This window comes from Delphinus delphis, chromosome 12 (genome assembly GCF_949987515.2).
Source record: "Delphinus delphis chromosome 12, mDelDel1.2, whole genome shotgun sequence".
NCBI classification, from domain to species: domain Eukaryota; kingdom Metazoa; phylum Chordata; class Mammalia; order Artiodactyla; family Delphinidae; genus Delphinus; species Delphinus delphis.
In genome coordinates this window covers 51,613,796-51,628,243 of record NC_082694.2, presented here as the reverse complement: position 1 = coordinate 51,628,243, position 14,448 = coordinate 51,613,796, and the positions used below count along the sequence as shown (strand labels likewise).

The following is a 14,448-nucleotide window of genomic DNA, read 5'->3' as shown; positions in this document are numbered from 1 at the left end:
AGTCAAAATATGATCTACTAAGATAAGAGGAAATATTTTCCCCTTTTTATCTTGGGGAGAATTTTTTTTTTTTAACCAGCAGTTACTAAGGCCTGTGGTTTTCAAAGCCAAATGCTGAAATTCCATAGACCAGGAAGAAAAAGTTATACTCCTTAAGGCAGACTTTCATTGGAACAGTCTCTTTTTTTTTTTTTTTTTTTTTTTTTGCGGTACGCGGGCCTCTCACTGTTGTGGCCTCTCCCGTTGCGGAGCACAGGCTCCGTGCGCAGGCTCAGCGGCCATGGCTCACGGGCCCAGCCGCTCAGCGGCATGTGGGATCTTCCCAGACCGGGGCACGAACCCGTGTCCCCTGCATCGGCAGGCGGACTCTGAACCACTGTGCCACCAGGGAAGCCCCAGTCTCTTTTTTTTTTTATCACCGTTTCTCAATTCCACCTGCTGTGATACCTCATGCTTTTTAGTTAATGCCTTCCTGGGGTTCTCAGGGCAAGTCTATTAACTCCCTCTCTAAGCATTTAAGATTGATCTTCAGGATTACACACTGAATCAAGTTTTTTCTTTTTTAATATTTATTTATTTTTTGGCTGCGTCGGATCTTAGTTGTGGCATGCGGACTTAGTTGCCCTGTGGCATGTGGGATCTTAGTTCCCTGACCAGGGATCGAACCGGCGTTCCCTGCATTGCAGGACGGCTTCTTAACCAGTGGACCACCAGGGGAGTCCCCAGTTTTTTCTGTTTTTTACTGTCATTGTTTTGGGATGATTTTCTAACAGAGAAAGTGGTGGAAATCTCTACTCCACCCTCTTAAACAGTAAGTGAGGAGTTAATTTTAAAGTGTGTGGCTGTGCGGTGAATTCTGTTAAGGAAAGGAAAGATTTCTCTTTTTCTTCTATTTTTATTAGAGCAGACATAGGGACAGTTATGGCTAGATCTTTGAGTTTAATGCATACATCTTGTCCAGGACTATAGCCCAGTGCTAGGTTCAGGAACAATGATGAAAATAGGATTATTTTAAGTTACTGTCAGGCTCTTAGGAGGAAGAGAAGACAGGTTGCCTGGCACTGTGCTAAGCATCTCATGTTCATTAGCTGTGTGGTGATGGAGGCTGGCTTTAAAGCCAGGCTGGCCTGACTCCAGAGCCCATGCCCTTAAACGCTGTACTGTATTTCTTTTTTTTATATAAATTTATTTTATTTATTTACTTTTGGCTGCGTTGGGTCTTCGTTGTTGCATGCAGGCTTTCTCTAGTTGCGGCGAGCGGGGGCTGCTCTTTGTTGCGGTGCTCAGGCTTCTCATTGTGGTGACTTCTTGTTGCAGAGCACGGGCTCTAGGTGTGCGGGCTGCAGTAGTCGCAGTGCGTGGCTCAGTAGTTGTGGCTCGTGGGCTTTAGAGCTCAGGCTCAGTAGTTGTGGCGCATGGACTTAGTTGCTCCATGGCGTGTGGGATCTTCCCAGACCATTAGCAGGTGGATTCTTAACCACTGCGCCACCAGGGAAGTCCCTGTACTGTATTTCTTGTTTCTGTCAATTGTATTTAATTTGATCCAAGTTGGATTAACATCAGAAGTGAAATGTACTATTTTGGTTTTTATTTAAGTTATATCCATGGAATTGCGTTGTGTGTTCTAATGCTCATTTTTCCATTCATTAAAACCTATTTGCACTGAGACTACAAATACTTTTTAGCTAATGGCTTAAATACTTGAATCTCCAAAGAGAATTGATACGTTATTACCTTTTAGAAGTGAGTTTCTGGGTATTTCTTCCTTTTGTGCTTTATCTAACAATCAAATTAGGAATTATAAGAACACTGTCCATATTACTATTTTTGCACTTATTTTCTGATAGGTCCAAAGAGTCCTCATGTTTGCACATACACTAGGACTGTTACTGTTACTTTTAATCTTCTGGGATTGTTTTTGTTTTTGTTTTTTAGTCTTTCCATAGATTCATCTGAAGCCTTGGTAATTTTCCCATGTTTTTTCAAAGTTACAATTCTTTAAAGAACATTGAATATATGTTAGCATATGAAATAGTTCACTTGTGAAATTGCTGATGATATCATTTGCATATGTTGAATTTGGTATTCTTATTGCCTTCTAGTTTAAACCTAAGTATTTCTTTTTTTTTTTAATCAGGGGTGATATTATTTATTTATTTATTTATGGCTGTGTTGGGTCTTCGTTTCTGTGCGAGGGCTTTCTCTAGTTGTGGCAAGGGGGGGCCACTCTTCATCGCGGTGCGCAGGCCTTTCACTATCGCGGCCTCTATTGTTGCGGAGCACAGGCTCCAGACGCGCAGGCTCAGTAATTGTGGCTCACGGGCCCAGTTTCTCTGCAGCTTGTGGGATCTTCCCAGACCAGGGCGCGAACCCGCGTCCCCTGCATTGGCAGGCAGACTCCCAACCACTGCGCCACCAGGGAAGCCCAAAACTAAGTATTTCTTTTTCTATGACATTTAATATGATTAATGTAGCAATCTTATTAGAAATATATATCTCCAAATAAAAGTGGTTCTGGGCTTCCCTGGTGGCACAGTGGTTGAGAATCCGCCTGCCAATGCAAGGGACACGGGTTCGAGCCCTGGTCCAGGAAGATCCCACATGCCACGGAGCAACTAAGCCTGTGCACCACAACTACTGAGCCTGTGCTCTAGAGCCTGCAAGCTGCAACTACTGAAGCCCACATGCCTAGAGCCTGTGCTGCACAACAAGAGAAGCCACCACAATGAGAAGCCCGCGCACCGCAACAAAGAGTAGTCCCCCCTCGCCGCAACTAGAGAAAGCCCGTGTGCAGCAACGAAGACCCAACACAGCCAAAAATAATAAATAAAATAAATAAATTTATTTTAAAAAAAAGTGGTTCCTATAAATGTAGAAATGGTGGTGGTGCTTATGTGATAATATATCATGCTTCTTGAGGCAGTGTACTTCCAGGGTTATATTAAGACTTAGACCTAGACTTCTTTCCAGGTTATATTAAGTATCCGTTTGTGCAAGGATGTCTTTAGTTAGTAGTCTGTATTCTGTAGAAACAGAGAGGTCTGGAGGTCATACAGTGAGTGCAGTTTCTTTAAAACAGCAAAGCATTGCTCTGGCCTCAGAGGAAGAACAGGAGGGCTATCACTCTACTGCTTTTCCACCATTTTCTCTGCTTCCAAATCGAGTTTAGTGGAAACCCCTTTTTTCTGGTCTCTGGGCTGATCTGCTAGTCCCTTTGAATTTTATTTGCCTTCCTGTCCAGTCTGCACCACAAAGGCAACCCTCTTTCCAGTGCTTTCATGGGGGCCATAGAATTTCTTGCCCCATTGGTTCTTTGTCATACTGGCCCCTCTCTCCTTAGCTTTCTTTCTCAATTAAAAGTTTCTGGGGCTTCCCTGATGGCGCAGTGGTTGAGAGTCCGCCTGCCGATGCAGGGGACACGGGTTCGTGCCGCGGTCCGGGAAGATCCCACATGCCGCTGAGCGGCTGGGCCCGTGAGCCATGGCCACTGAGCCTGCGCGTCTGGAGCCTGTGCTCCGCAACGGGAGAGGCCACAACAGTGAGAGGCCCGCGTACCGCAAAAAAAAAAAAAAAAAAAAAAGGTTCCACTGTACTTTCAAGCTATCTAGTTTTCACTGCTGCCTGGTATTACTTTTGTTACATGACTCATTTCAGTGACCAACGACCAACATTTTTTATTTTCCCTTCAGCTGCCTCCTACGTGTAAGCAGATGATCTCCTCCCTGATTCTTACAATCTCAAAATGTACCTGTATTTTCAGTCTTTTACTCCCTGGCTCTTTCTCAGAAGAGGAAATAATGCTTTCCTTTCCAAAGGCAACCTTTCCATTTTGCCTTGGTTATAGTTTTTTTCCCTATTCCTTCTCTGCTTCAGTTTTCTTCCAGTGCATCCTGTACTGTTCTCTCTTCAAGTCTCTGCTCTTGCTGTTCCACCCTCCCCACCCAAGCATTTTCCTCAAGATCCTATCTCTTTAAATCCCAACTATTTAGAATATAGGCAAATGAAATACCCCAAAATGAGGTTCCCCAGCTCCCATAGGAATTCTCTGCTTTCTTACTTGTATCACATTTCATTGCATTTTGTATCTTGGTTGTTACTCAGCACTAACTGTAAGATGCAACATGTCCTCCTCCACTAGATTGAAAATTCCTTGAAAGCATGTTCCTTTCTCTTATATTTTGCCATACTCTTTTTTCTTTTTTAATTTTCTCAAGCCTATGTAGCAGATTATCTGCTATTTAATGTATCAAATGAGTGGTTCTGTCTGCGTTAAACCATGTGAAGAACAGATAAAGAAGAGGCTCAAAAACTTGTATTTAGGTACCAGATTTGTTCTCAGCCATATAAATAAGCTGTCATGAAATTCCAGTCAACTGTTTTTACAGTGAGAGATCAGAAGTGCTGGTTTTAAAGAACACAATGGTGATTTTAAAATATCAAAAATTTCATGACTAATTTTGTAATTTATTCTTTTGGAATTTTAGAGATTAACTGACCCTAAAAATTATCTTGTATTCCAGTCAACTTTTGCATTAATGTATCAAATTGTGACAGCTGAGTAATTTTGAGTAGAATTGACAGGTATACTCTGTTTTGCCAACACTAACTTTGGTACTTCTGAAGTTGTGATTTGAAAGTGGGATTGTCATGGAAACAGTAGAGCAGTCTTTTTTTAAAAAAACCTCTGTTAGCCAGAGCACAAACTAATACTGTAATTATTTCTGAAATGGCATGTCGAATAGACTTGTGAAACTAGCAATTTATTAGACTTTTTAAAAAAATAAATTTATTTATTTTTGGCTGCATTGGGTCTTCGTTGCTGCGCACGGGCTTTCTCTAGTTGCGGTGAGCAGGGGCTACTCTTCACTGCGGTGCACGGGCTTCTTATTGCAGTGGCTTCTCATTGCAAAGGATGGGCTCTACCTGCGCGGGCTTCAGTAGTTAGTTGTGGCACGTGGGCTCAGTAGTTGTGGCGCACGGGGGCTTAGTTGCTTCGTGGCATGTGGAATCTTCCCGGACCAGGGCTCGAACCCGTGTTGCCTGCATTGTCAGGCGGATTCCTAACCACTGCGCCCCCAGGGAAGTCCATTATTAGACTTTTAATGATATCCAGACCAAAGACTGAGGGGGCTGTGTATCTTGCCTTGTGCTATGTGTTTTAGAAGCTTTTTCATTCCCTTGCTGTTTTACTTAATACTCTTTCTGGAACTTTATGCTCTTTTTTTTTTTTTAAATTAAAGTATAGTTGATTTATAATGTGTTAATTTCTGCTGTACAGCAAGGTGATTCAGTTATATATATGTATATACATTCTTTTTTTATATTCTTTTCCATTACGGTTTCTCATAGGATATCGAATATAGTTCCATTTGCTATACAGTAGGACCTTGTTGTTTATCCGTTCTATATATAATAGCTTACATCTGCTAACTCCAACCTCCCACTCAATCCCTCTTGCCCTTGGCAACCACAAGTCTGTTCTGTATGTCCATGAGTCTGTTGCTGTTTTGTAGATAGATTCATTTGTGTCATATTTTAGATTCCACATATAAGTGATATCATACGGTATTTGTCTTTCTCTTTCTAACTGACTTAGTACGGTAATCTCTAGTTGCATCCATGTTGCTGCAAATGGCTTTATTTCATTCTTTTTCATGCCTGAGTATTATTCCATTATATATATGTACTACATCTTCTTTATTCATTCATCCATCAATGGACATTAGGTTGCTTCCATGTTTTGGCTCTTGTGAATAGTGCTACTGTGAACATAGGGGGTGCATGTATCTTTTTGAATTATAGTTTTGTCTGGGTATATGCCCAGGAATGGGATTGCTGGATCATATGGTAATTCCATTTTTAGTTTTCTGGGGAACCTCCATACTGTTTTCCAAGTGGCTGCACCAACTTTCATTCCCACCTTTTCTCCACACCCTCTCCAACATTTGTTACTTATAGACTTTTTTAGTGATGGCCATTCTGACTGGTGTAAGGTGATACCTCATTGTAGTTTTGATTTGCATTTCTCTAATGATTAGTGATGTTGAGCATCTTTGCATGTGCTTATTGGGCATCTGTATGTCTTCTTTGGAGAAATGTCTATTTAGGTATTCTGCCCATTTTTCGATTGGGTTGTTTGTTTTTTTGTTGTTGAGTTGTATGAGCTGTTTGTATATTTTGGAAATTAAGCCCTTGTCAGTCACATTGTTTGCAAATATTTTCTCCCAATCTGTAGGTTGTCTTTTCGTTTTGTTTGTGGCTTCCTTTGCTGTGCAAAAGCTTCTAAGTTTGATTAGGTCCCATTTGTTATTTTTGTTTTTATTTCTATTGTCTTGGGAGACTGAGCTAAGAAAACATTGGTAGGATTTATGTCAGAGAATGTTTTACAAAATTATTATCTCTTCTAGGAGTTTTATGGCATCATGTCTAATGTTTAAGTCTTTAAGCTATTTTTTTTTTCTTTCTTTTTGTGGTACGCGGGCCTCTCACTGCTGTGGCCTCTCCCGTTGCGGAGCACAGGCTCCGGACGCGCAGGCTCAGCGGCTATGGCTCATGGGCCCAGCCGCTTCGCAGCATGTGGGATCTTCCCGGACCAGGGCATGAACCTGTGTCCCCTGCATCGGCAGGCGGACTCTCCACCACTGTGCCACCAGGGAAGCCCTTTTAAGTTATTTTGAGTTTATTTTTGTGTGTGGTGTGAGGCTGTTTTAACTTCTTTGATGTACATGTGGCTGTCCCAACTTTCCTAACACCACTTGCTGAAGAGACCGTCTTTTTCTCATTGTATATTCTTGCCTCCTTGGTTGAAGATTAATTGACCGTAGGTGTGTGGGTTTATTTCTGGGCTCTCTATTCTGTGGAACTTTATGCTCTTGAACAATGTTGGTTACTTATGATTCTGTGGTCAGCTTGAGAGGAAACAGTGATAAGATACTTGGTGGAACAGGAAAGAAGCATAGGGAGATTCTAGATCAGAGATGTCTTCTCTGTGAATACTTACCATTTATGGAGAGTGGCCTAAGGAGTTTTAGGAAAAGAAGAGGAAAAGAAAGATGAGGTAGGTGAAGCCAACATCAGGTTTCTTTCATCCTTTTCCTGACCCCCTTAAACTTCTCTTCCTGTTTTATCATGAGAACTCAGAAATTCCTTGTGATTGTTAGAACTCACTTTTTTAAACTGTTCTGGGCCGAAGAATCACTTGAGAAGCTCGTTGCAATTTCACAGGTGGGCCCCAACCTTGGGGATTCTGTATTCCACCTCCAAGTGATTTTAATATGGGTAATCTTGGATCAAACTTGGAGAAGCCCAGTTAGAGCCAGAGGATTAGCTAGGAAGGCCCAAATTTGCTGTGATTTGGCTGCATCCCTGACTCAGTTTTGTTTGCTTTGTTTTTAAAATCTAGAGTACAAGCCATAGAAATATTTTCTGGAGCAGTGAGTGCCTGAATAATTGCTTGTTTATATAGCCTGTGACTGGTTCGTAATACAAGCTTGGTAGCAGATTATTTCCCCACTAATTTGGCATTTGCTACAACAAATATATCTACTACCAACTCCCTGAATATTACCTTGACATTCTATAGAGTTTGTTATTTTTCTCTTTACTTTCATCTTTTAAAGTGATTCAAGGTCCTTTAAACCAGTGGCCTAGCCTGGGGCTGTCCTCCCCTCCCCCGCCGCCTCTGGGACATTTGGCAGTGTCTGGAGACATTTTGGGTTGTTACTCTGGAAAGAGTATAGTGGGTGGAATTCAGGGATGCTGTTAAACAGCACAGAACAACCCCTCACAGCAAAGAATTATCTAGCCTAAATGTCAGTATTGCCAAGGTTGCAAAATCTTTTTTTTTTTTTTAACTTTTTACTTTATATCGGAGTATAGCTGATTAACAATATTGTGATAGTTTCAGGTGCACAGCAAAGCGACTCAGCCATACATAAACATGTATCCATTCTCCCTCAGGCTCCCCTCCCATCCAGGCTGCCACATACCAAGGTTGCAAAATCTTGCTTTAATATTTGTAGTCATTATATGATAACTACAGGGACAGCATATTTTTCCCTTCATATGACATGCTAGATGAACATTATGATGATGCAGGAATTGTAAATGCTGATGAAGAGATCAGTAAATAGTTAAGAAATTTAGAAAGCTGATTTGGCTCCTTTTCCTGTTCCTGTGCAATTTGAGGATTAATTTACTACTCATAATTTACAAATGTAAGGAAAATGGTTGTTCATCTGATAGCGTTCTAAACCTAGGATCGTCTTCTGTGCCCACGCCATTTCCCCTACCTTTGAATGTTAAAGTTTACCTTTCAGCTATTACTTCAATACCATCTACTACATAGTTTTTCATAGTGCATGTTGTGACCCAGTGGTGGGTTGTGAAGTTAGTGTAGCAGGTGATAACTAGCATTTTTGAAAAGTTAAATACAAGAGAAAAATAAAAGAGTGCACCACATATAGTAAGAGTTAAGTTTTGTCTTGCAAAACCTATTTTAATTATATGTTGTCAGGGAGGAAAGTTTCTTTTTCCTACTACTCTCCTAGTTCTTTGGCTGTGGCCCTATGAATTGGACTGACAAAAGACAGATTAACAAGAGAAAAAACAAACATGTTTATGCTTACATGTGGGAGCGCTCAGAGATGAGTAACTCTAGGGTTAGTTGGAACTTGGGCTTATATAGCATCTTAGCAAAAGAACAATAAATTTTCAGAGAAGTGACAAGACAAAGGAAAGGGACTTTGAGTTCCTAGGGCTACAAATTGTGGGAAGGGAAATGTATGGAAACTAAAGGTAGAGAAAGGCTAGCTGGTAGGGTTATGTATGTTCCTCTGTTGCCATCTCCAGGCTGTTAAGGGTCTAAAGTTGAGATTAATTGTTGTCCTTCCTGGTAAAGAAGGAAGGGAGAGCACCTTCGTAAATTTATGTCCTGCTTTTGGGCAAATAGGGAGAAGGCAAAGAGCTTTCCTTCTTTCTGCTCCTTCTCAATTGTCCTCAACTAAAAATAGTCCTTAAGGACCAAAGTAGTCCTTATGGACACTAGAGTGGCATGTTTTGAGGTGGCTTATTTTGCCCGCTACAGTATCTGTGCATGTGTGTGCTGGGTCATGATGTAAAACTATATTTCTTGCTGTGGATTACAGGGGAAAAAATGGAAAGCCACTGATTCCAATAAATTACAAAAGCAATATAAACTGTGTGTTTTATAGTTCTTGAAACAAGCTAAGATTTTATTTACTGATTTTGTGAAGCAATAAACTTATTTCAGTTTTTTAATTAGAAAATTTTGGCTTTTACTATCATGAGGTAATTTTAGAATGCATTTTGAATTTATAAGACTTTCTGATAGAATAAGTACTGAATTTGGCAACATTCTTGAATTGTAATTCTGTTTCGTTAAAGATGTTTCATTAAAGATCATTTTGGCTTTGTACTATCATGAGGTAATTTTAGAATACATTTTGAACTTATAAGACTTTCTGATAGAATAAGTATTGAATTTGGCAACATTCTTGAATTGTAATTCTGTTTCATTAAAGATCATTGTTTCCATGTGCAATAATGTGTCAATATCAACAGTCCCAATAATGAGATTCCTCTATTTAAGAAATGTCAATTTGATGAAAGGCAAACAAAATTGGGTATATTTCAGTATCATATGATACTACTTAACTAAACATTAATTTGGTTATTAACTAATCACAAACTGCTTACATCACAGTGTTATGGAGCTTTCCATCCTCTACAAAAAACTAACATTTCAGAATAGATTCAAGCTTCTTACATGGAGTTTTTGAGTTGAGACATGCACCTAGTTGCCAAATTTTAGTTTCACACTAAAATATTTAAGATTAATTCTAGTATAATTTATTTCAGATTAAATTTAGTCGAAGCTTTTGTAGAAGATGCAGAATTGAGGCAGAGTTTACAAGAAGATTTACTTCGTCGATTTCCAGATCTTAACCGACTTGCCAAGAAATTTCAAAGACAAGCAGCAAACTTACAAGATTGTTATCGACTCTATCAGGGTATAAATCAACTCCCTAATGTTATTCAGGCTCTGGAAAAATATGAAGGTAATAAAATGATTTTGTTTTTGTTTTCCTTCACTCTCAATATACTTAGCAAATGTTCTGTCCTTTTAAAGTTGGTTCTGGTGACTCATCTTTACGTTTTCCTAATAGGTTTGTGTTGCCCTCTGGCTGTATCACAGACAGAAGTCATGAGACAATTTAGAATTTTTGTTTTTTAGAAATGAATATTAGGATTACGAGGTTTATTAATAGGTGTCTTGCACTAACAGTGGCAGTTAAACAGGGTTTGATTGCTAAAGACTCACAGGACCCGAAATGACAGTGCTTACAAACACATGGTTTATTACTGGAAAAGGATACAGTCTAGCAGCCGCACTAAAGTAAGGATAATGCATCACAGCGAAAGGCTGTCACAACAAGGGGGCCGGGGAGGTCAGGTGCAGGTACCTATAAAAAGGTCCTTGGTGAGGTGCACCTTCTCCTATCAGGGACCATTATTGTATACAGAACACCCTGGAACCAGGGAGCCTAAAACAGTCTTGCTGGGCTTCTTAATATTTTGCTGGTCTTGTGGGCGTATTCCTGTTCTGTAACTAGTTTCTACAGCAGAGCCCTCTTGGGGCCTCAGTGAGACCGGGTGCAAATCATCGATCACATGGTGCTAAGCTGAATGAACCACCTTGAATCTCCTGGGACGAGAGATTACAAAACAACACGATTAGTATGTTTCATGCCTTGACCAGGGGTCATTGCCATGCAGGAACTTGAAGAAAACACCGGAGGCTAATTCCAGGCCTACTGGAATTAACCTTTCCAGTACACCTATGAAAGAAAGTTAAGACAGAAGGTCTTGGTGGTAACAGTTGAAGTCAGAGGGTAGTTACTACAATAAAGTAAGCAAAGTCATATATTAGTTAATCAATATAGTATTGGTGGATAAAATCAACTTGCTCTTACAAGCATAGTTTTTAACTTTAAGTGAACATTAGTTTCTACAACAAATATTTTAGTAAGTACAAAGTTATATGTCTAATACATAAAGCATTTTAAGTTTCAGAGTTAAAAATCAACATCTCTTGGAGCTATGGAAAACAAACCTTTCAATATTATGAGAAAGCTTTATGAATTTTTTTGTAGGCAGACTTAAAAAGCTATGATGACTGGTACAAAATAAGTATAGATTTAATTTAAATTTTATGGTAACCTTCCCTCTTATTTATCTAACAGAGTGTAAAAGAAGAGCTAACTGCTTATCGTTTCAGAGTACCACTGTATGAAAAGTATTGCTATTCTAGTCAAGGCTCCTCATTAGACTGATGAGGCTTAAATGCCCTAGATTTTAATTTAGTCCCACCAAAGTGGAATTAAAGAAAATGGGTCTTTAATCTTTTCTGTTTCACATTTCTTTAGTGTGGCTTAATTTCCCTCCTTTGTGCCTCAATTTCCTCATCCTGTAAATGAATATCTTCTACTGCTACCATTTTCTGATTGTCTCCTCTGGCCTCATTCCAACAGGATCAGTTGGAAGCACAAGGGGATTGACAGGTGTTAGGGATGTAATCATGGCGATAGGCTCTCTAAACAATTTACTCTTACCACTTAACATCAGCTGTTTTAAACATATCTCTCACATCTCTTCCCTCATGAGGTAAAAAAGCCATCCTTGTCCCTGTGTCCTCCTCTTGTACCTGTACTCAGTGAAGTTTCTGAAAGCCTACATTTCCATATTCCATTCACTCCACTGGCTTTAGCCCTGAACACTGTACTGAAATGGCATTTGCTAAGTGACTTACTTGTTGCTAAATTCAGTGAACACAGTCCAGTCCTTATCTTACTAGGTTTCACTGGTGAGTGTGACAGGCTTTTTTTCCTCCCAGTTTTACTGAGATATAATTGACATATAACATTGTATAAATTTAGATGTACAACACGATTTGATACGTATATATATACTACGTAACTGATCACCACAATAAGTTAACATCGTCACCTCACTTAGTTTTTTTTCTTATGATGAGACCTTTTAAAGTCTAATCTCTTAGCAGCTTTTCGAATATACAATACAGTTTTTGTTTTTTGTTTTTATTTTTTTTGTGGTACGCGGGCCTCTCACTGTTGTGGCCTCTCCCGTTGCGGGGCACAGGCTCCGGACGCGCAGGCTCAGTGGCCATGGCTCACGGGCCCAGCCGCTCCGCAGCATGTGGGGTCTTCCCGGACCCAGGCACGAACCCGTGTCCCCTGCATCGTCAAGCGGACTCTCAACCACTGCGCCACCAGGGAAGCCCTTATTTTTGTTTTTTAATTACAGTCACCATGTTGTACATTACCTTGCCAGGACTTAAATCTTATAACTTGAAATTTGTACCTTTTGCCCACCTTCACCCATTTCCTCCACCCCCTGCCTCTCGCAACCACCAGTCTCTTCTGTGTTTATGAGTTTGGTTTTATTAGATTCCACATATAAGTGAGATCACAAAGTATTTGACTTTCCCTGTCTCACTCTTTTCACTTGACATAATGCCCTCAAGGTCCATTCATGTTGTTGCAGATGGCAGGATTTCTTTCTTTATGGTTGAAGGATACTCCATTGTACATATGTATCACAGTTTCTTTATCCATTCCTTCGCTGGTGGACACTTAGGTTGTTTCCGTGTCTTGGCTGTTGTAAATGATGCTGCAGTGAATGTGGGGGGTGCAGATATTTCTTCGAGATAACGATTTTGTTTCTTTTAGATATATACTCAGAACTGGAATTGCTAGATCCTTATATTTTTTGCCATCCTCTTCAGTGTAGTCACCCCACGCCCACCCCACAATCCCCAGTTGTATTTTTGGGCCCCTTTTCACTCAGTACCTGAAACTTTAAACCTGGGATTTTTGAATGAGTTCTTGAAAGTATCCTGAAATTTTATGCAAAATTTTGTGTATATGTATTTTTGGAGGGGTAAAGGATCTGCAAGTTTCATCAGATATTCAAAAGTATATCTAAACCACCACCACCCCCAAAAAAATGTAAGAAATATTGCTCTGCATATTCTCTGGGGAATCTTTCTTATTCCCTGAGATAAGCATGGAAGTTAGGAATTGGATTTGAAAGGCTTGGCTCTCTTCATGAACCTCTCTGCATATGTGTAGATTAATGTACTTGAGAGTTTTCAACAAGTTAGTAATTCCCTACTTTTTTGGTGTTACACTTAGTATAAGTCCTGTGAGATATCATACCATTAGACATCATCACATATAGACCTGTGAGATATCATAACATTATGTAAATCAACTGCTTTACATTATCAGTTTGATAACTGATGTCCAGTTAAGGTATTTGAAATCACCCAGCCTAGAAAATATTAAAGGAGGAAGACTGTTCCAAGTTTCGTGGTGCTTAGAGGTGTGTATTTTCTTTCAATAACATGGAACACTGGAGAATCTAGATATATCCTAGTCACTGGGAACCTAACTAATCTCTCTTGAGTTGATTTACAATATTAGTTTCAGGTGTACAACATAGTGATTCAGTATTTTTATAGATTATACTCCATTTAAAGTTATTATAAAATACTGGCTATATTCCCTATGCTGTACAATATATCCTTGTAACTTATTTTACCCATAGTAGTTTGTACCTCTTAATCCCCTACCCCTGTGTTGCCCCTCCCCCCTTCTCTCTCCCCACTGGTAACCACTAGCTTGTCCTCTATATCTGTGCATCTGTTTGTTTTATTATATTCATTTGTTTGTTTTATTTTTTAGATTCTGCATATAAATGATAACATACAGTATTAGGCTTTCTCTGTCTGACTTCATTAAGCATCATACCCTCCAGGTCCATCCATGTTGTTGGAAATGGCAAAAATTTCATCCTTTTTTATGGCTGAGTAATATTCCATATATATGTATGTATATGTACACGCGCGCGCGCGCACACACACACACACACACACACACACACACACACACACACACACACACACACACCCCAACACATCTTCTCTGCCCATTAATCTGTTGATGGACACAGGTCCCTTCCATATCTTGGCAATTGTAAATAATGCTAATAGGAATATTGGGATTTGTGTATCTTTTTGAATTAGTGTTTTCATTTTCTTCGGATATATACCCAGGAGTGGAATTGCTGGATCACATGGTAGTTCTGTGTTTAGTTATTTTTTTTCCATACTGTTTTTCACAGTGGCTGCACCAGTTTACACTCCCACCAACAGTTTATGAGGGTTCCCTTTTTTCTACATCCTCGCCAACAATTTCTTATTTGTGGTCTTTTTAATGATAGCCATTCTGACAGGTGTGAGGTGATGTCTCATTGTGGTTTTGATTTGCATTTTTCTGATGATTAGCGATGTTGAGCATCTTTTCATGTGCCTCTCTTGAGTTTAAAATGGCATTTTGCAGAGTT

The 14,448-nt window shown here is 39.7% G+C and overlaps 1 protein-coding gene across 2 annotated transcripts in view; it reads left to right on the top strand.

The window, feature by feature from the left end:
• The window catches only part of MSH2 (mutS homolog 2), a 72,572-nt gene that overhangs the window by 15,765 nt on the left and 42,359 nt on the right, over positions 1 to 14,448 (top strand). For both annotated transcript variants that reach the window (XM_060026669.1, XM_060026671.1), the window contains exon 7: positions 9,880 to 10,079. In XM_060026669.1, coding sequence (XP_059882652.1) covers positions 9,880 to 10,079 — 200 coding nt within the window. The remainder of the gene's footprint in view (positions 1 to 9,879; positions 10,080 to 14,448) is intronic.